This window comes from Uloborus diversus, chromosome 5 (genome assembly GCF_026930045.1).
Source record: "Uloborus diversus isolate 005 chromosome 5, Udiv.v.3.1, whole genome shotgun sequence".
Lineage (NCBI taxonomy): Eukaryota > Metazoa > Arthropoda > Arachnida > Araneae > Uloboridae > Uloborus > Uloborus diversus.
The window spans coordinates 149,197,767-149,225,194 of NC_072735.1; the positions used below are offsets into that span (position 1 = coordinate 149,197,767).

Genomic DNA, 27,428 nt, shown 5'->3' on the forward strand with positions numbered 1-27,428 from the left:
AAATATTTGTACTGACACTTTTGGAGGTAGAGAAATTTTAACAGCATCTTAATTGGTTTAAACAGCTTTTGATGTTTTTCTTTAAAATATAATTAAAAATCTTACTTTTTTTGTTTTAATTTCTTTTTAATTCAAATATAATCATGAAAAACATTTTTGAAAGACTATTACTCCATTATTTCAACGCATACACAAAATACTGTTAGATTGTACTCAGAAGACATTCTGCAGTAAGACTTATATCAATATCTTTGAGTTAAAATAAGTGGAAAAAAAATAACACAAAAATTAAGAGTTATTATGCATAAGTGTTTCATTGTTACAAGAAGCTCTTTTTTAATGAATAAGTGATTTGTGTGTGTGTGTGTGTGTGTCTATGTGTGTGTTTTCCATGAACTTAAGTTTTACATTATACCAGTACTGGTGGCTCTTCCCTTTGTAATTCAATACCTTTTGAGACTATCATGACTTGTTCGTTTTATACTAGTACTATTTTTTTTACATTACTTTAAGCTGAATGTTATTTGAATTGGATGATAATGTTTTTAATATATATATATATATATATATATATATATATATATATATATATATATATATATATATATATATATATATATATATATACTGCAGAAAAAAAGTTCGTTTAACATTCAAATGTAATTTTAAAGCCCGTTTTCATGAAGTAACGAACTCTGATTTTATATTCTGGGCGGGAGAAAATTTACATTCTATATAAGCATAATTTTGAATTCCACCTCCAGGAGAAACTTTGAGTCCATATTTTATTCAGATGGTTTTAAACATAAATAATTCTGACATTTTTTCTGACCTTTCTTAAAGAAAATCTCAATCTTCCTTTTTAAATAACGCAGCAAGAATCGAACTTCACTCGTTTTTAAAGAATATACTTTCCGTTCGGGAAATAAAATTCCCTCAGATGAAAAGGGAAAAATCATTAAGGCAAGTCCTCATATTCTCTCACAAGAGGAAATTGTATTCCAAAAGCAAGTAAAAACTTGTTTCAAGAAGTTACATCCTAAGGGAAGCACGAAACTCCCAACTGGAAAGTCTTGCGTCTGAGTTTACAAGAATATACTTGAATATGAAAGTTAATTCAAATCTGGGGAATGTACTGAGAACGTCTTGTTTCTGAAAAATCTTTGCATGAAATCTCCATTTTCCGTCCACCAGACATGGGACTACATTTTCCTATCATTTTCCTGGCGACATGCCTCACATACCTATGAAATAAAGGGGACATATACATATGGGTACAAGGAAAGGGACTTACTACTTATCACACTTCATTGTCGAAATAAGTAGTTGGACTTCTGGTCATTGTTTCGGTTGCTCTCCTTCTGTAAAATTAACTAATGTCTATAAATTTAAATTACGATTAGCTTATTTTATTTGAAAAACCTATCATTGTCTAGTCAATGATTTTTCCAGTACTCGATTTTATTCTAGTATTTTGATTCTGTTTTAAAAATTGATTGAAACTTGTTTTCAGAATTTTCTGTGCTTCGATTTCTGTTTGCTTTTTGTTGTTTCAATTCTTTATAATGTGCTTCTTTCATTCATTTCTAATCGGGCTCATTTGGTATAAATATCGCTGCCATTTGCTTAATGTGTAACTCATAACGTTTTTTACAGTGTGTTTAAAACACTATTTCACAGTTACCTGCAGCTTTTTCTAACAATTTGCTGTTACAATTGCAATTTTTGTTTCATTTAATTCATATTTCAGCAAAAATCATTTCTGATCATTTTTCATTTAACTCTTTGAATCTATTATTAATCTAAATTTTATTAGCTTAACACCCCCCCCCCCCCCAAAAAAAAAAGAAACTAGAATTTAATTTATTAAAAGCATTTTGCAAGAGACCATATTAGTTTTTACACAGCTCTCTCTCTCTCTCACACTTTGAATCTCTTCGAGTTATTTATTTATTTATTTATTTATTGGCTTGTTAATGAGGTACTTACAAAACCATCAATTTCCTATTTGGTACTGAAAATTGCATTTATTTCCGTATGTAATTCATAATTTTAATATTTATTTAATGAACGCTGTTAGAAAAAAAATATTTAATGCCAATAAAATGGTAATTTAAACAGCTAAGAAGTCAGAGGGAAAATGACCGACTGTGGGAATTCTAGATAATTCGACTGTCACTTTACCCCAAAATCTGCACGACTTTGACTCCACAAGCTCTGGCAAAGTTGCGAACATTGATGGAAAATGACAGAGTAAGACTCGTGGAACTTAAAACTTTAAACTCCCCGCTCCGAGTACAATTCATTTGTCCCAAAATCAGTGCGACTCCGACTCTGAAGCCCAGGTAGTTTGAATATATTATGTGGAGGTTTTGAAGAAAATTGTTGAAACTAATCAGTAAAATTTTCAAAATGGAGAAGCAGCAGTTGTACCGAATTCCACAAAACAAAATGATCAGCTGGTTAGATTTTGATGTGGTTGATAATTTAATTGTTGTTGTCTTTAAAGTGAATGCTCAAAAAAAAAAAAAAAAGAAAAAAAAAAAAATTCTCAAAGTAATAAAGAAGCAGTTTTCTTTCTGAAAACAGACACATGTAAAGCTTCTTCAGGGTGAAATATTTCGAATAAAAATAAACGTATCACTTGTGTTTCCTTATGTTATCAGTACTGTATCAGAATATGCAGTCGCCGTATTGTATAAAATCCATCAACACATATATGTGCCACGTAAATACCGTGCCACGCTAACAATAAACTTATAGTGACACCAAAAAAAAAAAAAAAAAAAATTGCGAAAATTAAAACTGCTGAAAAGCAATTTAAAGGGCATACACACTTAAAGAAATACTTCATTTTATAAAGACTTGTCCACTGTGAGATGTTTGTTATTTTGTTTCGTGCGTGTTGTGGTTGGTGCTCTCAAAGTCAAATGTTTGCTTTGTTGCCTGACTAAATCCTTATTGTCTGATCTTCATTATTTCAGTGTTACAAAGGGATTAATGTAATCTTTTACATTTCCATAAATAGTAATTAATTTTTTAAAATACTATAATGGTTCACTTAGTGGACTTCATTTAGTGCTGACACTACTAAGATACGGTTAGTACAGGGTTAGCATAGAAGAATATCCCTTCTGAAAATTTATATTTCATAAGCTATTATACTTAGAATTTCACATGATACATAAAAATAAAGATCAGTAGTGAAAGTTTTTTTTTTTCTCACTTGCAAATGTTCAATGTTTGTGCCTTTTGTAACGCGACACACATCTATAATATAGATTTTGGAGTGTTTCACAGTCATCTTTTCGTAATGCTACACATATGAGATCTTTCAGTTCTTGCACTGTTGGCAATCGTGGTGTATAAACAGACTCTGACGAAAAATCGCAAAACAAGAGAAATAAGAAATCACGTAGGGCTTGGTTTGGGGATCTGGCTGGCTAACGCATAAAGGGTAAATCATCATCACCTACACGGCCAATCCAGCGCTGCGAAACATCAGTGGCGCAGCGCAGTGGGTTAGTTAGCTTCTGAGTGGTGTTTCTCCGCCCCCCCTCCGAAGTTTTGGTTAAACATTGTTCCCAATTCTACTTCAGTAGTTAATACACTTGCAAGGACTGTTGTGACCAAAAAACATCTTCCGGAAGGAATATCTGACTGCGCTAGTGCGGAACGTACAGGTTTAAGTAATTACTTACGTTCGAAAATTTTTTAACAGTTTATCTTCATTTTTATGTACCTTTAGAGGGGTAAGTGTAATAGTTTATGAAATATAAATTTTTAAAACTAGGTTATTCTTTTATGCTAACCCTGAACTTTAAGTAGTGAATGTCTATTATTAGTCGTTTATTCATCATTGCAAGATTTGAAAAAAAAAAAAAAAAAAAAAACGCTGTCATGTTTTATAAATCATGCGACAAAAAATTGGATGAGTCGGATATTAACTCTAAAACACATAACAACAAATATCTCATCAGCATAGGGATTACGAAGAATAATGTCAAAACTGGTGAATATGGATCAACATGAGAAACGAGTGTCTAAGAATAATGCCATTGGTACAGTTCATTAAAGATTCTAATCAAAAAAGGAAATAGGCTCTAAATTTATGCAAAAACCAAAATGCGATATTATTTGTTGTTATATGATGCGCAAAGAAAGAAAATGATCTAAAATATTTTGGTAGATTTTTTGTATAAAAAATCATGAGTTTCATTTTGGTAGAAAAATGCTTTACAAATCGCCAGTTATTTTTCGTTTCAACATTTTTTTTGTTAATTACTAGTTAAAATACATTTTATTTTGACTGAAATTATAATGTATATTTTTGATTAATAAAAAATAAAAATTTGGAGGGAACAACGTACTTATTTTCCTATGGAAATAATGTTTCACTTTGCAGTCCCTAATGCGCTATTTTGGAGTTACTAATTAATAATACTAAGGTACTATTGCATGTTAATAACGCTCTGATTATATTTCTTAATAAATATAACTGAACAAGTTTGCGTCGAGAGTTACAGCTATTTTTAGATTTTTAGTTTGAAAAAATCTTCTATTACGGAGGTGCGTTGAAACGTGAGAGTTTCAAAATACTACTTAATTTAGGAGGTATAACATATATTAAAATATCAAGGAAACGTAATTGTACATGGATCATGAAATGCATGTAGCTAAGCTGAAAACAACAAATTTATTTCCTGAAAGCAGCTTCAGAAGCTGCTCCCGGTTACTTGCTATGCAGCTAGACGATAAACTTTTACTCCGCTGGAAAATATTATTTTTTTAAAGCTATGCGCTCCATAAAAAATCTCAACCACAGTTTCTTTCAGCTATTTTATGCTTCGAGAGTATCGGATCATTAATATGTGGATCTCCAAAAGTAAACATCTGAAACAAAATACTTTCGTATAGTTTTATATTTTCAGTTCGTGCAATCAGTCCAATGTTTTATAAACCGCATAAAACGCTGATCTGCTCCTCCAGCGAAGCTATGAAAATAGCAATACTTTGCCAAGAGGTATGCATCTACACTGAAGCATAGAAATATTTGGTTTTTACGGGGCTCCTTTTCGAAAATAAATGCGGTTCTGGTTTGTCATGAATGACAAATTTATAGCAAGACTATTTCTATTAGGATGCAGGGCTTCAAAGTATGGGATAAAAGCGAATGCAGGTTAGGTAAAAGAAATGCTGCATTTGCTTTGCTCTTTTTTATCCATTTTAACTGAAGTTGAATTTATGCATTTTATAAATATGCGAAGCACATATTCTGCAATGGGTACATATCCAAATAGTTATAAAATCAAAAGGATGTAGTAAATAATAGATCGAAATTTTTGATAAGAATTGCCTAACTTTTTATAATACTGTTATAATCTTCATAAATTTGTTTTACACCCATTTTTGAAGACTCTTTCTTCAAATAACAAAAACAAGTTATACAACTGGAAATTAAGAGCATATGTAATAACAACACTTGCAAGGCATCTACAGTGAAACATAGAAATATTTGGTTTTTACGGTGGTCCTTTTCGAAAGTAAATTCGGTTCTTCTTTGTCATGAATGACAAATTTATAGCAAGACTATTTCTATCAGGAAATGAGATTTCTAATTCAAAGCTTCAAAGAAGTAAGAGGGCTTCAAAGTATGGAATAAAAGCGAATTCAAGTTGGGTAAAAGAAATGCTACATTTGCTTCGCCCTTTTTATCCATTTTAACTGAAGTTGAATTTATGTATTTCAAAATATGCAAAGCAAATAATGTCCTTCAATGGATACATATTCAGGCATAGTTATGATATAAAATGCATATAGTACATAATAATAGCGTATAGCGAATAGTATAGTATAGTTTTTGATAATAATCACATAATTTTATAATACTGTCATAATTTTCATAAAAGTCTTTAAAAACAGTTTTCAAAGAATTTTTCTTTAAAGAACAATTGATACAACTAAAATTAAGCGCCACTTCTTCTAGTAGAATTAATGAACAGCCAACTATGGGACCACTTGACTCGCTTATATGAGCCCCAAAAAAGCATTATCACCCCTCCGCTATTTTTTCATTCAGTTAAAATGAGAGTTTTATTTATATATTGCAAATTTTAGGATGGGAAATGAGTTACAATTGAGATAGAACTGTATTCTTGAAATATCTTTATTCAAGCGAGCAAAAATAATGTTTTTTTGAATTTAATTTTGATATGTTAGTCTACAAAGTTTTTCAGTTTAAAACAAAGCAACAAAAAAGTAAATTAAAAAATATGTATAATTAAATGCTTCTTAAGTTTTAGTTATCTTTTTATGGCAAGGGGGAGAGGGTCCGAAGAATTTTCCCCCTTGACGTATATACAGTTGTCTCTCATTTTAACGACTTTCAAGGGATCACAAAAAATCGTCTTTGAGTATAATAGAATGCATCCTTAAATAGAATGCTTTTAAAACTACAATGGAGCATCCGAGACCGTGAAAAGTCGTCTTTAAGTAGAGAAAGTCGTTAAATAGAGCTTCGTTAAACAGAGAGCCAACTGTATTCTTTTAAGTAATATCCTTTAAGAACATCTGCATTATTACCTTTAAAAAACGTCTAAACTAACAAATTCCATTCGGCAAACCATTTTTTAATTGAATACAATTTTAAAATTTTCACCGTATGTATAAATTTAAAATTTTCATTTAATATTGTTCCTATATCGTAAAATTCTTAATTTCGCAAGGAAAGCTCGAAAACGTATTGCATTGATGAACTAACATTAAAATTGCCCCGTAGTAAAAGTCTTCTTTTTCTTAGTTTTAAATTATCATTCATGTTAAATAAGTGTTATTGCTTCACAAAATCCAAGTTATATCTACTCTTCTTCTAAATCAGATCCCTAAGCTTAAGATAGACTCAAAGTACGGACAGCGCTCTTTAATTAACTCCACACAGCCCGGGAAAATCAGCACAGCAATACATTTCTATTTAAGAGCAAAAGTAGAGCGCAAAAATAAATAAAGAATCTGAAGGGAAAAACAGATCAAAGCGAGGCAAAACAAGAGAGGCAATCTGTGAGGCACGTAAATCCGGGACTGCACGTTCTGGTGGAAGAAATCTCCTGAAAAAGGTCTCCATTCATCAACGTCGAAAGGAATTGCTATTTCAGGAGAACACAGTAAGAGAAAAGGAAAATGTACAAGATGCATTTTTTGATAAGACATCGGTACATCAAGGAGATGGAAGAAATTTTAACCAGTTCTTAAAGGTTTATGTACTGCATATAAATTTAGTTCCAGCGCAGTGCAGAGTTTGTTGTGAAAGCTTAATTTCGGATACACATTTCGAGAACAAATAATGTGAGGATTTTCTTATTTGCGCAGACACACAAGAAGAATGCGTAATTCGCGATATGATCTATGGTCAGCTCTGGAATATTTCTTTGATCTTTGGGGATTAAAAGCAGGGCTTGTACATTTATAAGCACTTTTTTTCTTTCAGAGTTCAGATATTGCAAAATCGTTATAGATCATAAAGCTTTCAAAATTTATTAAGGTACTAGAGATTTATTTGAAAAATAAAAATAAATAAACAATGTTGATTTTGAAGCAAATAAAGGCTCAAAAAACCACATGGTTGGCTTTGTGTGTCAGTTCAGTTGTGAATTCTTTACAAACAACACCGGAAATCGTATAATACGTTGTTACTTCCTTTTTGTTGAGTATATCTTTTACATTTACGCTGTACTTTTCTAAGCCAAAACTGTATTTCAACACATCTGAATAGCAAAGGAAAGTGGAAAAAACAGGATTAAATGTCTGATATTTGCTTTCGATATTCTTCTCATAAACTCGTACTGTAAATGATATAAAGTTTAATGTAGGATTTAATAATGCAGAACTAACTCATTATAAGGCATGCTTCACAATTTTCTCCCAAGTTTGGAAACATTTTAGTGTCTGTAACTAATTACTTGCTCATCTGTTAATTGTTATTAAATTTTTAATGATGGAGAACTGTGGTGCATCAATATGTAAATTGACTAATTTGCCTACTTCTTTTTAGGCACGTATGAGGGTTTTCATATTAACAATTTTTTATATTTCGGATGAACATTACCCTGCTTTAGAATAGCACATGTCAAAATGTCTTCATGTAATGTAACATCGACGTATTTTTAAAGATAATACGACTAGCTAAAGAATAGATCATTTTACTCTTGAACCATAAAATTTAGACAAAATGCAAAAGGATATTAAGGCAAAAGCATCAAAAGAAAATATGATTCATGAAACACTCTAAAAACGTAAATCCCAGGTCACACTTGTATAAAGAAAATTCAGAAACGGAAAGACCTCTATTCATCAATGTCTCCTTGAATTGTTCTTTCACTGATACATAGTTTAAAATGGGAAAATGTATGAAATATTTTCCCCATCATAGAAATGTGTGTCTGATCATATATCATAAATATTTATTGTCTGTTTTCGTTCGTTTGATTTTCTTTTAGCACATAAATCTTACAAAATATTCCAGTTAAAAATTCCTGAGAGAAAATTAAAGTTTAAAATTTTAATGCTAGACATTTTGATATTTGAAAACTCTCCTAAATAATTATCTTAAATCATACTTATATTAAAATAGTTGTTTTTTAAAAGAAACTGTAAACTGTATGTACTAAAATTTAGCATAATACGTTTTACTCTCTTGTGTAATTTCAAGTATATTTTTTTTTATAAGACCAATACAACGATAGGCTTAAATTACAACTTAATCTCTAAATTTTAAAGCAATGTGTTTTAATGCATCATTACGTAATATTGAATTTTGAAAAACAATTAGTTAACTTCAATATAGTTATCTATCAATCAATCTTTATGCATAAAAAATGCACATGAAAAAATTGATTGAATGCTTTTAACACATGAATAATGTTTTAAGAAATATTTCCACTCTTAGGAATTATTTTTATGGTAAATCATAATGTGAATTCAGGAAATATCGAAACCCGATTTGTTTACATGCAGGTTTAATCCTTATATATTATTTCTGTAGCCTGTTTTTAGTTTTTACGCGAGATTTTCCTCAATTCTTGATCGATTTCTTTGATTTACACCTTATTTTAAAGCTTATCGTGCTGGCTACTGACGAAAAATAGACCCACGGTCTAAAAATTGTTTTTTCTGCCAAAAAAACTGTTTTAAAGAACCAGAATGAGGTTTTCGGTTAAATTTATAACTTTAACTTGCACGAAGACCGACAGAGCTGAATAGCTTGATCGGCAGAGCGTTCGACTGGTAACCGGGAGAATGCGTGTTCGGGCCCACGTCGAGACAATCTGCATCAAAAAAATTAGAGAAATATCGTGCATTACATGAACACTGAATAGAGTTAATAACAAAAATGAGGGGATTGAATAAATGAAAAGGAAACGCTCCTTGCTGTTATGAAAACCTGATGTAATATTGTGCTAAATTACTTCTAAATTGTAAGGTTTTTTTTTTTTTTTGTTTTAAAGTTTTGGCTCCAGTAAGAAAATTAAAGCATTATGTAAGCGAAAATATAAGCATCAGGTTTAAGATTTCAGACTGCAATGGAATTGTTTTTTGTTCAGAAAAAAATAATAAATCGTATACTGAAATATAGATTCTTCTAATGAGTTTTTGACTCTTTGTACAAATAAAAAAAAAATTACTACCTTAATTTGAAGGGTAAACTACATTTTTTTCTTCTTTTTGTAAAAAACAAATAGCCTATCACATTTTTACTGCATTCGAAAAGCTACGCTTAAAAAAGAGCTTAGTTCAAATTATTTTGTATTTTAACCGTGCTGTTGAATGATGAACAAGTGCTGCCATCTAAGTCATAACGATTCAAGCAGCCTGCGGTAACAAATTGTAAAAATTTTCAAAAATAAAAACATTTCTCTTCAATATCTTATCTTATGTATTATTCCACTCTCATTTGAAAACTTACCAGGCTGGCTAATGAAGAAAAATACACTTACGGTCAAAAAATCAAGTTTTCGGAAACGCCCCTTGCTGTTTCGAAACCTTGATGCAGCCTGAAGTTCTTATGCAGATTTTTTTTTTTTTAAAGCAAAGTTCTAATACAATTTTCCAATTTTTTACGTCACTTTCGGCAAGAAAAAAAAAAACTGTGTACGTGTGTGTGTGTTCTTTCTTTCTTTTTTTTTTCTTTCTTTTTTTTTTTGTTTAATAAAGCTTAAAAGCACTGGACTTAGTTGTTCGGTTAAATTGATAAGTTTTTTTTCGGTAGAGCGTTCAGCTATAAACTAACTGAACTTCGGGCAAGCTCGAGCTGTCCGACATAATAGCAAATTTTGATTAATATTACACATTACATGTACTCATAGCATACCGCAGATAACACACGTGATAAAATAAATGCTATGGGAATGCTACTTGGTGTTTCCACTCCTTTATGCAAGCTACAGTTATCATTCGGATAAGTTGACTGTTAATCGAAGGGTGTTCTTCCTTTTTTTAAGCTTTGACTCCATTCAGACCACTCAGCATAATGTAAGCATAAAAAAGTATTAGATTTACCTCAATTAAATCCTTTTTGTGCAGAAAAACATTTTCATTGTATTCTGAAATGTAGATGTTTCTAATAGCAGTGTTCGACCTTTTGTACAAATGAAAAAATACTACGCCAAATTAAAACTACGAGTTTCACCCAGTAAACATTTAATTTTTTATTCGCGCGAATAAAATATAAAACATTAAAATTATTATCAACTTCATTAATAAGAAATAATTTTCTACTCCTCTGCTTTCTGCTGATTTTTTTTTTTTTTTTTTTGTCTACGTTCGAAAAATTACACTTAAAAAACGGACTCAGTTCAACTGGTTTTGGTTTTGAATTTTAAGTGTTCGATTAAAAGAGAAATATGTGCGGACATTTAAGCCGTAACGGTTAAAGCAACCTTCTATATGAAATAGTTCAATATTCAATCAATTAATGTTCAATCTAATTTATTACTTCTCTAGAATGTTTGTTTCAACCGCTACATGAGATCTTCGTCATTCTTTATTCAAATTCCATGCTTTACGAATAATTTTAAATCGTTGCATGCTGGTTAATGACAAAACATAGAAGCATGATCTTTTTTTTTTCGGCAAAAAACTTTTTTGCTGTTTTTTACTACGCATTCCTTCAATGAATAGCTTTCGAAAAGGAAGGCGCAATTGCTAGGTTTGTTTGGGTGTCGGGGTGTTAATCTGAATGGCGCCAATTCGAATCCGTGCCAATAAATATCTCTTTAATGTTTCTTTTTTTTCCCGTCAGATGTTCACATGGGCAGGACTGTATTTGCCACAACCTGTTTTTTCACCTGCACAATTATTGCTTTTTCACGAGTCACTATTCAGTCACACTTTTAATGATATTAATGTTTGCATTGAAAATACGTACAACCAAAAGGTAAGCGATGATCAAATTATCACAACGTAGTGTATTTAACGAGGTTTTGTTACTGATGTCTTTAAATTACAAGCGTTCTCTTCTGCGCTTACTTTTTTCGGTTCTTCTTCATAATATTCTTCCTTTGAAATTTTTAAAGAGCGAAATGCCTTATGAAAAGATTCGAAGCACAGTGCGGAGTTCCGCACGGGTCGACTAGTTAACCATAATGGGAAAAGCTAAATACAGTCTTAAAAACCTCAACCTAATCCACACACGCACTTAGTGAAACTACTAGTATTTTATTGCAAAATTGTAGATTTCTTCGAAAAATCGCAGAAATCAAGCATATATATTTAAATTTTTGAAACACCTTTGCATATGTGTGATATTTCCCGAAATATGATACAAAAAAAAAATAACAAACAAATATTTACTCATCTTAGAAAACAAAACTGTTTATCAATTTTTCTTCATTTCTCTGAATACTGACATTCATTGTTGCTGCAGATCCATTAATTTTAAAAGAAACATTACGAGAGCATTGCAGTGGAAAATCTCATGACATTGAAGTATGCAGAGTTCATAACAATGTGTCAGGAGCATCCAAAAAATATTTTTAAAAGTTAAAATAGCGTCATTTTTCATTTTCATGCTTTACTTTGTCGCGTGGGAATAAATTTCTCTGCCAATAAAAGCTGGGATTTTTTCACTCACGAATTAATTTCCCTTTGAAAAAGTACTCACCAAGCGTGTCAGAGGTAACTTTTCCTTCCTCGGAGATTAGTTTCCACGTGTATTCCAGGAGATGAGGTTGTCAATAGTTACTATAAAATTTTGAAATAGGAACCTCGTCGCAATTTCAACAACTTAAATTTTTATAGCTTCAGTAACTAAGATAAAGTTTCACGACAAGAAGTTTTTACATTAAAGCTTAGTTGTAGAATATTTTGTTATTATTATTTCTAATGACACGATATCTTGTTAGTAAAATTTCTATTTCTTAGAAAAATGCATCCATTTGATGTTGAAGTCAAGTATTGTCTTTTAAAATTATGTAAAGCAACCCAGCCGCGCTTTTAAAGTACTCGCTTTTTTTTTTCAATACGTTTAACATATGGAAGCTTTTCAGTTTAGAGCTGAATTCGCTGCAGACTTGTACTTGATGTCTGAAGATCTTAATTTTTGCAAGATTCGTTGTAACCAACTTAACAATTGATAGCTTATTTCTTTTTCAACAAATGACTTGCAAGAATTTGTTGCAGTGTACTAACTCGAGTTGAAGCGCAGTGGGAGACAAATAGAAACAATGGGAATATTTTTGTTTTGAATGCAGATGAGATTGCTACATCAAAGTTTTAATAAAACACGTTTTCAATAATCCAGAATCATCTAAGAAATAAATAAATACCTTTGTGCAGATAATTAAATGGAAATCAACGAAGTATTACTCCAACATTCTGTATACAGTAATCTGCTAATTTTGTGCGTTAAAACCTTGTTAAATTCCATTTACAGAATTATCTAGTTTAAAGCTACATTTCGTTTTTCATGCAAAAAAAAAAATGTATATATGATCTAAACTTTCATGGAAGACATTTAAAGTAACATTTTCAAAATTGTGTTAATAAGTTTAAATGCAATAAATTATGCATTTTATTGCATTATACACATTATATACGGTTTTAATCCATGAAATCAAACTTTAACTATGCTTCTTTGGAAAATAATGTTTCCGGTTAATAATGCATCGTTTATAGCGATATTTTATTAAAACAAATTCATTCCTATAGAAAGAAAGAAATTTATGTTGCGATATTTCCTCTTTAATATAAGAAACTGATATTGCTATGACATACCATTAACTGGTTTAAATTTTTAATTCCTTCACTCCATGTAAAATACAATAAAAATTTCTAACGAGAAAAGTAAGGAGAAGAAAATTAAAATATTTTGTAAAATCTTAATTACTATTTTACTAGTTTGAAGTAAATTTCATTCCACGGACACTTTTTGAAATAAAAAATATTTATTTTGATAAGAAAAAGTATGGTATGAGTGAAACAAGCAATCAAAACAGTATTAACCTCTTACAGTAAAAAAATATTTATGAAAAATATCAATTTTGGATAGGAGAAAATTTTGAAGCGTTTTCTCACACCTTTCTATTTACTGCTTATATTTATTCCCAGTTTAAATAATTAAAATATTTGAATATTGAATACATAATCCTTAGATTAAAATAAAGTATTTTAAGGAAAAATCGAGAACACTTTCTTTGTTTAAAATCGTGTTACACAAAATATAAATTGGTGCAAAGTCAATTATTGATATAAGTAAAAATATCTTACACTCTTCTAAAAGCAAATTTGTCTCATAAGCTCAAGAAATGCAAGTATACATCTTAACTTTTAACAAAAGTTTTTCCAAAATGATTGACATGGTTTCCTATACCTCGTACTGTTTTAACCGTATCAAACATATTTATTCGTTTCAAACTCTGGTTCACTTAAAATATTTTTTTTTAAATACGTGTACTGTTTACTATAATTTTACTTTAAAAAACTTTAGCTGGGTAGTTATCTATGGAATTCTGTTTTTTGTTTGATATAATGATGAATTAGGGGTGGGGGAGGGGATGTAATCATTCTTCATAAAGGATTTTAGATATGCACTGCTGAAATGCAAACGGCTTTACATGCTTCTTAATTTAAAACATTTTCCGTACTTACCAAACAGGATCCCACGAATGGGTTCTTCGTTTCTTTTCTCTCTCTGGTATTGCGTGCCAATTGAACTGTAGGTTCCAATCAAAACCACCAACGTTGATACCGTCCGAATCCCTGTAGTGAAACTCGAAGGTATCGTCATTGATTACGTCTATGACTGGACACACCACTGTAGTCCAATTATTAGCAATGCGCTGCAGCAAAGGCTCTAACCAACCTGGTAATATAATTAAGAATACTGTAAGATTCAGAACCATAGTTCATAATGCTACTCTTTTGTAATAAGCAAACATGTTCCATTTCCTATCCTAATATATTATGTATCATAAAATAGCTTTTAAGTGTTTTCAATCGAGTTTTGCATTTATTGTAATCATTATTTATCATCCAGGCAATAAGAAACAAAGGTATCTAAGAAGTAAGTTTAAAGTTTTGAAAACAAGTGTGTTAAAAATCCCTTGTATAAAGTAAAGCAGAGGACGCATTGGCAGTGTGCGTGAAGAGAGAAGTGCACACTTGCCTCAGTGATATAAAAACTGTTCTTCATTATTTTTTAACCAGTTGATTGGTTGGGTAAAGTTTCAGGTTGTCTGTTTATGTAGTTGAATTGATTTTTTTTATAATGATTTTCGACTTGTTAAATAAACACATTTGTTTTTACGTTGTAGAATATACAGTTCGCATAAGATATAAAAGAACATCGAACAACGTTCAAAGTTCAAACTGTAAGTAGGATTTCAGTACAAAGCTTTTTAAAACCAAACTATATAGCAATATCATCCTGGGATGCTATTTCCATTTCTTGTCTTTAAACAAATGAGTTTCTCCTACTATTTTTTCTAGCTATCAACAAAGTTTTAAAGTTGCGGTTTGCATTTAGTTTAAAATGTTTTACAAATGGCGTTTCAGACAAAATTTCTTGATGTCGACCTTTGTACTTCTGCTGTGTTAACATTTAGTAACTTAACGGTAAAATTTTTTTATGTCACTGGAATCTCAGCCCGTTAGCTAAATCTCTCCCATCTCATATTCTTCATTTTCAATGTGAGTTCTTAAATCTAAAAGTTATCAGAACTTGCCAACAACTTTTGCCTACAACTTTTGTGTAGGCAACACAGAACATTTTGTCCTACAACTACAAATTTTTGTATGTCAACCTACAACTTTTGTGTGTCAAGAGGTGACACACGTTCAGCACTTTCTGAGAAGTTTATCGCTTTTAAGCCTCCAGTATACGCTCCACAAACTAGCATTTCTTATAAGTAGCGTAAGAGAGGCGGGGAAGTATTTGCAGCTATCGTAGTCCATTATAGTACTAAGAACAATTAGAGGACTTTAGCAACTACAAGCTCCTATGGGATAAGAGAGGTTCGTTGAAACTCTTCTAAAAAATACAAGAAGAGTCATAATAAATGCTGAGAACAGTGACGTATTTTTTTCCCGTTTCATTTAAGAAATCAGCCTAAGTAGTGCTTGGGTCATTCTACGGAAAACGGTAATTTTGTCCCGCTTGTGACGCTTCCTATTATTCATAAAAAATAATAATTTGAAAGGATGATGAACAAAATATCGTTGCTTAAGAAATCACAAAAGCATGTATGTGACTTTTTAAGCCAAAACTTTCTTCAAAAATTATTTCTTTTTTATGAAATATAGGAACCGTCACGTGCGGGACAAAATGAAATGAACATATACATATTTTTTTCAATGGTTTAAATAATTATTTCTAAATTAATGAGATATGTTTCCTTTATGTTGAAACCATAGCTTTCAAAATTTACAATTTATGTCGTCATTGCTGTATTAATAGAGCAAAAATATAAGCCTATTTATAAGCAAATTACCAGAGGTTCACTTTGGATGTCCCTCACGTGACGTTTGTAAATATTGTTTTTTTTTTTTTTTTTTGAGTAACAAAATTGTTTAGTAAAAATATAATTTTGTCAGGAGTATCTTTATATCAAATGTAAAGATTAAAAAAATTGCTTACCCCTGTTTTATTAAAATATTAAGAGATATGACGAAATGGTAATGAAATTTGAGAGTATTTTTTTTGTCCTGCACGTGACGGTGGAATGGCCCGCTTGCAGTCGTGAAAGAGCGAAATAAGACTGCATATTAGATAGAGGTGAAGCCACCTACAAGTATTGCAAGTTCAGTGGTTCTCATGGCATATTTTTTCTTTTATTTTTTGATCAAGTTTACCCCAATGCTATAGTTTATCTGTGTTATGTGAATTGCATTGTAAGTTTTTACTACATGATTAGTGGTGTTAGCAGATTAAACCAACACGTGACTCAGCATTCGAATTACTTATAAGCAGTTAGAACAAAAAAAACTCTTTTTGACCAAAAATACGTGACCAAAGAAGAAGGATCTTCTTTTCAGCTTTTTTAAAGGTACTTTAGCAATGGTTAAGTTTTTCAAAAATTAGTTGAGCTGATATGTGATTTACCTTTTACTCATGACCTAAAAGGTGCCAAAAGGAGAACTCTCTTCATTTCTTGACCCCTGTTTCATGCTTTATTATGACAACCAGTAGCTACCTTGAGGAAAATGGCAATCGTGATATTTGCAATAAAACAAAAAACAATTGATAAGATCATACTTAATCTGAGATCACTAAAATGGCTCCCATTATTCTAACAATCAAATTGTTTCTTCGACTGTATGTCGTTTAAGATATTCGTTCGATTGCTGATGATTTGATTATCGGACGGACTTGATATCAGATCATTCACTAATATTATTTTCTCAATTATGCACTTGACTTACATGAAAATATTTCCAGATTGCTTACCTGGTGCACACTCGCAATGAGAATCCAAATATGTAAGGACTGGTGCCTGCGCCACTGATGCCCCAAGGAGACGTGCTCGAATTAAACCTTCCCGTTTTCGTGCCCGAACGACTTTTACTTTAGGAAGATGCGTGATGTAATCGTCCAGTTGACGTCCAAGGTGAGCTGAAAAACAGAGAATAACATTTTGGGTTTCTTCTTGGAAACATAAACAACTAAGCATTAATAGTCCAACTTTAGAGAAACAAGATTTGAAAACCGAAGATAAAGAGTGTTTTGGATTTAAATAATTTAATACCTTTCAGCTAATTAGGTTTTGTAAAAGTCCTTAAAAAAAGAAAATAAAAGTAGACAATGAAAAAATAGTTTTAAATTTTAGTTGAAAATAGGTGATAAACGTTGTGTTTATAATTTTCCTACTAAGCGAAAATAGTTTTTTCAGTATTGCGATATTTATTAGCACTTAGGGACAGTCAACTAGCAGATATTGGTAGCTTCATTAACAATATGACGACGATTTCAACTCGTATTGAACATACTCTACAAAACTATTTTGACTATCATTTAGAAATAGTAAAATTGTGAAGATCCAGCTAGAAAAGAATTTAAATAAATGTAAATTACAAAAAACGTATATTAATTGCATCTATAGAAATATAAATTAAACATTTGGTGATTACTATTGGGTTCATTAAACTTTTGATTCGCAATATTTTTTTTAGCACTAAACGAGTTTTAACTAATGTCGGTTGGTTTTAGAAGACTGATTGTAATTGGGTCAAATCTATGTTTTATCTGTTTTTTTATGGAATGCACGCTGAATTATATCATTTGTACCAAGTTATTATTATGTATTCATTTATTGTGAATAATTGTATGTAATGAGCTGAATTTGTTTTTTGTGAAAATGGTGCTGAATTTTATTAAAAGTCAAGCGGCACAAAACTGCACGAATGCAACAGAATTATGAAAACTATACGGTAAAGAAATAAAATATATCAATTGTATCCAGAAAAAAAAACTAAGAACTTCAATAATGTATTACGTGTAAAATCCATCAGAATTTAGTTTCAAATTTACTTTTTCACTTTTATAAGATTTCATTTTCTTTCGCATAAAAAAAAATAAAAAAGCCCGCTTTGGTGAGAAGAAGAATGCAATTATAACAAAAGAGTCTTATTAGTAGACTTTTTCTGCGCAAGATATGTTATCTTTCAAAAAAAAAAAAACCATAAATGTATGCCATTTTTGAAAATGAGTCCAACAGAACAGCAAACAAATCATGCACAATTATTAAAATTATTTTTTCCAACATTTAAGATTATTCATTATTACAGTACCCTGAAAATTAAGTAAATTTAAAAAAATGAGAAATATGCTTTTACTTTGCGCAAAGAACATCATTATTGTGGAGTTCAAGTTAAAAACAGCTCAAGAATTATTGCCACGTTTTTTCGCTAACTTTTTCATTACAGAACATGCTATTAATAAAATAAACATCCATGCGTTTCTCCTAACTATTTATCCAGCTAACTGTTGGTACAGTGGCTACATTTAACAAAAAGTTATGTTATTAAATTGTGCATGTTTTAAAGGACTTGAATTTATAATGATTTTGATTCTTATTTAAATAATGCAATGTGAAATATTTTTACAGTAAAATCCCAATACCAATGCAACGAAATATCCGTTTAAGCGAAATGAATTTTCATCCGAGATTGAATTGGCATTGAAGTATTCGTTACAGCGAATACAATTTGTGGTCCCTTGAAGCACGTTTTAACGGGATTTACCTGTATTATTTTTCATTTTCTTTCCTTCTTTTGCAATTCATATTAAGCTCTTTTAGTTCTGAGAATGAATTCCTATTTGCTTCACAATAGCTTTCGATTTACAAATTTCGCATTAAATCCACATTTTTTAATGGAATATATACATTCTCTAAAACAATGTACTTTAAAACGAGCTTTTGAAGCACACAAACGCTCTTTTACCTACACCATAAAGCATACAACGGTCGAAAACGAGTATATTCGCTTGAGAGCTAATGCCGCACGTCGTTCTGCAAAGTCTGACGATACTTAACTCTTAATGGTCGTGATTATCCACCAATGAAGACTGGAGCTATTACCCGATATTTGTTATGTCCTCGAGAGATATCAACGTCATTAACGAAAAACCATTTTCCCAGGTGGGATTATGTTTCATATCTAAGGGCTGCTGATAGGTCTTTCAGCTACAAAGGGTGTTTCGGAAGCTATGCCGATAATTGAGTATTAAAGAAAATGAACTGCCGGATCGTTTATGGGCGGGGCATAGCTCTCAATTAAAGGAGTGGAGAGCATAAAGGGATATTATTAGATTATCGTATTTGTTACACAATAAAAACTTTTTATTTTGCTAATGAGAGTGTGTGTTGGAATTTATGAAGGCGTCATCTCTCTGGATGAGTGCTTTTTAATGGGTGAAATTGCAGTTTGTTTTCATAAATTTGTTCATAAATTATTTCGTATTGTTGCACGGAAGTTATTTATAGGAGATTCATATTTTCAAAAAGGCATATTTTTAGATTTAGCTCAAGTTGTAGATTTTATTTAGCAAAATGCAAAAATTATGGTAGTAGTTATCACAATTAATTTTATGGTTTAGTAATATTTCATTTTCCCGGAGGCTTGTTGCTGGTAAGAATATTTAGTAGTGAAGATTTATTAGTAAATAATGAATGTTTTGTTTAAATATTTATTTTTGTCGTGAAAAGACGCTAATAATAGCAGCAATTTTCCAAAAATTAAACGATATTAAAACATGGAGTTGTTATTTTTCTAAAGCTTTTCAAGTATAATTTACTGAGACATAAGTATTAGATATATATTGTTCTTTTTTAAAACATTTTAGTACTTGATAAAAATAATTGATTAAATCGAGAAGTTGAGTGTTAGGTAAAGAAGCTTAACGTTTGATGGCGGTAATGATCTAAATATTAAACGATGTTTAATAAAAAAAAAAGCTGTTATGTTTGTAAGATATACAAAATTTAGTTTCCTAAAACATAAATGTTATGTAAAAGTGTGAAAAAGGGACTATTTATTATTTGATGAGTACTTTCGGTTAAATTAAGAGGCTGATAGGAAAAGATTTTGCAAAATTAAATGCGCACTCAAGTTTTACCTTTTGATAGGAATGATTGCACTATCACTAAAAATGACAAAGTTGAATATTTAAAGTTACTTTAGTTATGATCAGTAAAAAATGGAATTTATCTGGATTGGTAAAAAAAAGTTTTGATATTTTAGGCATTAATGATTACAAAAAAGAAACATATCGATTTGATACCTAAAAGTTGAGTTTGCAAGAAGCATAAAGAGGGCTAAAATAAACGTAATTTATTGGTACAGAAATTATTATTATTTCTTTTGAACGAGTGCCGGGAATACATGCAAAATAGCAATGCATTATTATGGCAATTTTGATTATTTTTATTTATTTTTTTTTAGCTTAGGGTAATTTTGAAATATGTGAGGAGTATGATTGAAATAAACCTGTTAAATTAGAGTACTGGGACTCTTGATCAGAAAACTAAACTTTCTGAATGATTAAAAACTCGATTTAATCCTCTTACCATCGTAAGATTCGTAAAGTTTGTAACAATGCATAGTATATTTCAATACAGGCTGAGAGGTTATAATAACTTCAAATCAGCATTCTTTAGTTGCGTCCAAATAGCAACTTCATAGTTATTAAATTATATAAATAAATGCTTAAATCTTTCACATCTCATTTTACAAAATAAAAAAATGAAATAAATAGAAGTTACGGTTTTTTAACCGGAGTGTTGCACTCGGCCTGCAGGAGTTTTTTTTTTTTTTTTTTCAATGTTAAAGGTACAAGAAACAAAATGCATTGAACACATATTAATAATATTCAGGTCCAGATCCTTCCAGGTACATTTTTTTTTCATATTTATGAATTAGTTGTCACATCTCATATAAGAAGGGGAAACCCGGGCAACGTGAATACCTTAAGCTTTTCTTGATTATTGTCGTTTAGTTATTACTTTGGAAATTGAAACAATTGTTTATAATCATTCTTCATTTAATGAACTTACGTAATGCAATAACAGTTGTCCTTAATATTAATTACACTATTAGATATAAGGCCAGTTTTCAACAATGGCGTAAATATCCGCTTTGCCCAACACCCCGGGTAAAGTGGATTCGGTACCAGGGCAAAGCGAACACCAACATTATTTGCCATAAAACTAAAAATTAAAAATAAAATAACAATCGAAAACTAAAGGAACATATCCGAGAAACATTTTTTTGCTACAAAGTTTAATTATTGTAGTTATTACAAACAAAGAAATTGAATTTAAAAATACAATAAACGTCGAAAATTAAAAGAGCAAACTAAAAAACATTTTTTTTCAACAAACTAATTATTGTAGTTATTACAAACAACAAAATAGAACTTAAAAATAAAAAAAGCATCGAAAATTAAAGGCTCATATTAAAAAAAAAATTTTTTACAATACTAATTATTATAACAAACAGAGAAGTTAAACTAAAAAAAGTCAATATCCAAAATTTAGGAGTATATTTTAAAAAAAACATTTTTCTGCTACAATACTAATCATTGCAGTCATCAGAAAGAAAATCATTACTATTTTTGAATGTTGAACACTTTATATGACACCACTAAGTACAAATTCACATTGTATCCGTTGGCCGATCATCCTCTTCAATGAACATTTCATCACAGAAAATGCACCTTACATCATCAAATTTCTTTACTCCCTCATTCTTCTCATTCTCTTATGCAACTCTATGTTTTGTACCAGAGATCTTTTTAGTAGTGGTCTTTTTAAAAGTCTTTTCAGAAGCTTTAGTCGAAACATCAACTAGTTACTTCATTACAGTCTTTTTTGATTTTTCAAATTTTTTTTTTCTGATTGTCCCTTACTGGAGTACTTGTCAGGAGTGTAGAACTATGTAGCTTTAGCTTACGTATTGTTATTGGTTTTGCAGGCTGAGAAAAAGGGCATAAAACTGAAGGACTGTAGTAGTTCTTAGCACATCCAGGTTTGGGTGAAGCGGCGGGAACATCATTACCTTGGACTTATTCTATTGTTTCAGGTCCCATGAGAGTATGAGTACGGTCTTCAATGGAGGCCTTGTCTTGAGATCTTAAAATTGAAGGACTGCTAGGTTCGGATGAAGTTACTTTTCACGACCGGGCATAGTGAATATGGTATCCACTTTGCCCTTCAGGTACATTTTTGAGGTTATTAAAAACTACTAAAAAATATGAGCATCTAAACTCGTCGTCTACGGGTAGTTGAAAGCTACATAATCGTACATCAAATCCTAGTCATAACTAAGAATATATCACAAATAGTATTAAAGTTATAGATGAAACACTAACCTCTGTAAATTAATATTGTTTTCCCCAAAACATACTTTGTTCGGTCACTATCGTCGCGTGACGCGAACTCGTCCCGACGTGTATGCCGCACACGGAGCGGCAACAGGCGACCGTTGCTATGACAACACGACTGCCGGCCAACACATTATTTGGGAGTTATAGGCAAAATTCGCTTTGCCCAGGGTATCCACTTTAGCCGGGTTTCCCCTACTTATGTACATGAAACAATGAGGCTTCGCTCCCTTCTCGCTGATGCTCACCAACCTACGAAAATTACTTCGCAATCTTATTTGAATTATAAAGGCACGCGGGTCACATCCGGCCCGCGAATCTCATTCGTGTGACCCGTTGTTTTGTTTCATGTCACAAATGGAAAAGCAGGATTAATAACAATGTTACAAATTTGGAGTCTCAGAAGTTGGTTTCTGAAAAACAGATGCATTTAAATAAATGATATCTGGCAATGATAACAGTAATTTGTTTTTGATTTTCGTTCCTTTTCAACGTTTTGCAATATAATTTTAAAAAATGTAAATATTTTGAAATTTTGCATGCGTTTTGTCCCGCGAGATCAATTTAATATAAGGTGCGACTAATGGGTAGAAAAAGATTGAGCAACACTGGTCTATTAGAAATAATCACATTAAAGACAGCATTATGAGTTCCGTTTCGATCAAAATGAAAATCCTCCCTCCCGTACAAAATACAATTTAAGTAGATAACTCATAATTAGAGCACAATCCCACTCCCACCCGAAGACAAAAATAACTTGATAGAGCTATGTATAACCGAGAAATTGAAAAAAAAAAGTGCTTTGAAGAGCACCCCTTTTCCGAGTTCCAAACTAGCTTGTGCCAATCTGCTCATATGTTGTAAGTGCGAATTGGCTCCTAAGCATTGCAAAACGGCAGTTTTGTACGCTTGAAAAGACGCTTTTCAAGTTGTAGTCTCCGGTAATGTATTTTCTCTTTAGCTCCAGGCTTGAATAGATTGAGCCCAGGACTTAGAATAAGAATCATTATATGTGGGAAATGTTTTATCCCTTAAATTCGCAACCCCAAAGCTCGAATACGCTACCTTGCGGTGATTAACAATACTAAAGAAAAAGGTAAAACATTCCATTCCACGTGTTTTCTTAGGGGTAAATTACAGGCTTCAGACAGTTAATGATGTAATGTAATTTCAGAGGAATAGAAAAGAAAGCTTCCCACAAACACGATGAAAAATTACTTTCATTCACTAAGTGTCAAAGCAAGTTATAAGTTACGGCATTTGTTTGTTTTACATTTTTCATTTGCCATTTGGCAGTGGTTGCAGCGCCCCCCATAGTTTATTGGAGTTGCGAATAGGCACTTGACGTGAAATTGTATTTTAAAACATAAGTTAAAAAAAACTAAGTTGAGATTTAAAATTTTAAAAAAAAAAATCAGGTGCATATCACCGGAACTTGAAGCAATTTTGTATACAACTTCAAGGCTATAGGAGCTATAGAGTCTCATGGACGCAGGTCCGCCACAGACATCCTTTCACAATTTCTTTGGCTGATATTTTTTGAATAAATATAGAGAAATTTATAATTCATTTCTGATTATGTGGATGTATTGGCGGTATTAAAGATGAAATGAGGCCCTCCTTCATTTTTTTAAAACTACAACAAATAAATAAATAATAAAAAAATAAAATAAGTAAAAGTAAAAAGAAAAAATCAGTACCTCTAGTTTTAGTTATTTAAAATAATATGATCAGCGCTAAATTTTCAACGGCATATATTTGTTTGAACATTAATAACTCAAGGTAGTGCTTTTTAAAATGTACGAAAGCAAATAGTAAAAAAAAAAAGAGAAAAAACATTTCTGCTGAATCATTCTTATGTAATGAAAAAAATGTAATTTCATCCAGGAACGCTTTTCTTCTTTACAATAGTTCAAATTCAATTTTAATTTCTCGCTTCAAAACTTCCACCTCAATAACCACACTCCATTTACGAAACAATATTCTTTAGACGGCACTCATTTGCTAATGGGAAGTGGAGATTATATGCTTTTATTATTTTCCCTTCATTTGCTTCTTTTTGTCGGAGACGTAAAGAATGGCCTCAGGTCAATAACTGCACTTCTATTCGCATTAATCACTTGTTTTTTTTATAAGTCTAGTCCTTTTTTGTTTCATATGTTTTTTTTTTTTTTTTTTTTTCATTTTGTCTCGGAGCCATTAGCTAACTCGTTCGCAATTCTTATGTCTTTTCTTCTCGTGCAGGTTTGAATTACTGTTTGTGAAAGTGTTTTTTACCAAAATATTGGCAAGCTGGTATTGAAAGTTTCTTAAAATATTTACTGAAGAAGACGATAACTTCCGTCTTTCTTAGAAAGAGAAGATTACTTCGAAAGTTTCTTTGTCTAAGTACGTCAGTTTTAGTCTCCTCCAATTATTTACCTGTTTGTGAAAATATTGAAATTTCATCCGATACCAGATGGGAAGAAAATAAACTATAAATTTTTTGCAATGTGGGAGGTTTTAATGACTGCGTATGCTGCTTTGATTTATATATTTTATTTATTTATTTATTGTTATTTTTTGAAGTGGTAAAAGTTTCTCAATAGCAGTAATTCCTTAACAAAAATAAGGTCAACTATTCTGCACCGTTTTCTCAAAAATTTAAGATGCAAGAGATACTGTCTGACCACGGATTGTATGGAAAGACAAACATCCGTTTTACAGCCAGAAATGGACGAATCTATTATTTTTAACGATGCCAGCTTTTGCAGAAGCAGAGTCTCATTCAAATGAGCGGAATACCGGCATCAAATTTTTACTTTTTCCCTTCATTTAGATAGATACTTCTTATTTGGACGTTTGAAAATTCCATACAATCCGTGATTGGACAGTACTTATGATTTTTACAGTATTTGCAAGAGATATCTAATGGTCTACTGCAGTGCAATTTTAAAGCAATTTAGTTTATTTCATAATTTATTACATTTTAACTAGTAGTCATTTCTTAAATTAAAAAAAGACCATTTGAACCCTAAAAACAGCTGTTTAGGAAAAAGTGAGTCCTAAAGCAAAATTTTCACTTCAGTGTAATTTTGAACATATAAATAAAATGTGGTGAAAATTTCAAAGTAATGTGTGGAGGTAGTTTTCTAGAAAAATGAACAAGATTTTTTTAAAAACAAACGTTTTGAGAAAATCGCATTGGAAAGTAAAATTGCACGCATATTTTATTACATTCCTCATTAATATTTAGGTTGAGTTGTTTTTAATCTTCATAGAAACATGAATTCAGTATCGCTTAAAAAATCTTTATTTAAATATTTTAAATATATAAAAACTGAAAAATATTTTTTAAAGGTTTAACAGGACCAATTTTCCTTAAGTTAATGCTTCTTATACTTCTAACGAAATGTTCTAGAACGGCCTTGCTTTATATGAAAGGCTAATATACTTTTAGACAAATTTAAAAATTTTCTTAGCTTTCAGTTGCATGTGAACAGTTGTTTTATTGAAAAGTTTCTCTAATCATCGTATAATGTAATGATAAGTTATTGGGTGTACAATTGGGTGTATTACATTTGTGACAAATATGCAGAAGCATACAACTGCAGAAACATAACTTTAAAGAAATATTTAAAAAAAAACTTTGTGATTCTTATTTGTTTTCTTTAAGAATTATTTTGCATTATTAGAATCATAAGGTAGAGTTTTCTGACACACGATGCATGTGAAAAGATTTTTCTGATTGAAGTACAGAACTGAGAGTTTAATTCAGATTGTGGTATTTGAGTGTCTTCGAAAGTGGGTAAAAATAAAACAAGCTATTGAAACAAATTTTTACGCATCTTCGGCACTTATACGTATTTTAGCACCTTTTAATGAATATATATGCATGTAGGGAGGTAGTCAAAAATTACCATTAACCATAAAAAGGATATCTTAAAAATCTTAAAGTCAGTCACCAAAGAACAGAAAGAAAGATTTAGTCAAGATATCAATGAGATAAAGTGTAGATATTAAGGTAAGTGGATCATCAAATGACGGCGAAACGCTGTTGGATATTACAGGGAGAAGTAAATCGTACTGCGACTATACTAAATAATAGTAACTGATTGAATTAATATAATTTCTAGTTAATGTAAAATTGCTATTTAGATGGAAAATCATTTCCAATTGTTTGATACATCAAGTTGTTTGTCTATATAATACTTACAAATGTTTTATTACCACCATCGTTCTCCCTGAATCTTTAAAATTTTATGAAAAATCCTTATGTGGTTGAGAGAAATCGGTGCTTGAAATCAGAGCATCAAATCACATAAAGTTAGTCTTTGCTGAAAAAATAGTTGCTTAGGACCCAATTTTTGCAAGCCTGTGTAAACTTACATAATATCAAATAAGATAAATAAATACGTTTGTGCTGAAAAGTAAAGTACGAAACAACAACGTCAGAAGCACAAATTGCAGATTGCTGCAGATACGCGTATCGACGTTACAGGAACGCCTTTTTCAATGCAAAATAAATGAGCTTATGGATGAAAAGACATCCGACAAAAGCGATGTCGGATGTCTTTTAATGTTTAAAAAAAAGATATTTAAACTTTGAAATATCAGAAACAACTAGACATTTAAATAAAATTAAAAAACATTAAAATTGTTTACATTCTTCTCTTCAGATCTGTTTTTTTTTAAACCGTAAGTTTAGAATATTTTCAATAACATTTACAATTGTCTACATGAATCTTACAAAAATATAAACGCATGATTTATAAACAGAACTAGACTTTACGTTTCTTTTTTCATGAAGACTTAAAATGCTAAGCTTTTATGGATAAATTTTTCGTAGCTAAATCCAAGCTAACGAGCTAAATTCTCATCAGCCGTATTTAACACTGTCTTAAAATTAAACTAGATGAAAGCAGTGCTACGGGAATATCTACGAGAAAGTTAATCTAAATGAGACTTGTTATTAATTTAAAATACTACACTTAAATTTAACTCCGGCCAAGCGAAAGCTTTTAAATCAGCGTTGATGTTCATTGTTTAATTGAATATTCATGTGTTCTGCTTAATTTGA

At 30.9% G+C, this 27,428-nt stretch overlaps 1 protein-coding gene across 1 annotated transcript in view; it reads right to left on the reverse strand.

Annotated features, from left to right (window-relative positions):
• Positions 1-27,428, reverse strand: part of LOC129223393 (putative polypeptide N-acetylgalactosaminyltransferase 9) — a 134,004-nt gene that overhangs the window by 19,305 nt on the left and 87,271 nt on the right. The window contains exons 3-4 of the mRNA XM_054857984.1: positions 16,937-17,101; positions 14,140-14,353 (exon numbers count right to left, since the gene is read on the reverse strand). Of these exons, the coding sequence (XP_054713959.1) occupies positions 14,140-14,353; positions 16,937-17,101 (379 nt within the window). The remainder of the gene's footprint in view (positions 1-14,139; positions 14,354-16,936; positions 17,102-27,428) is intronic.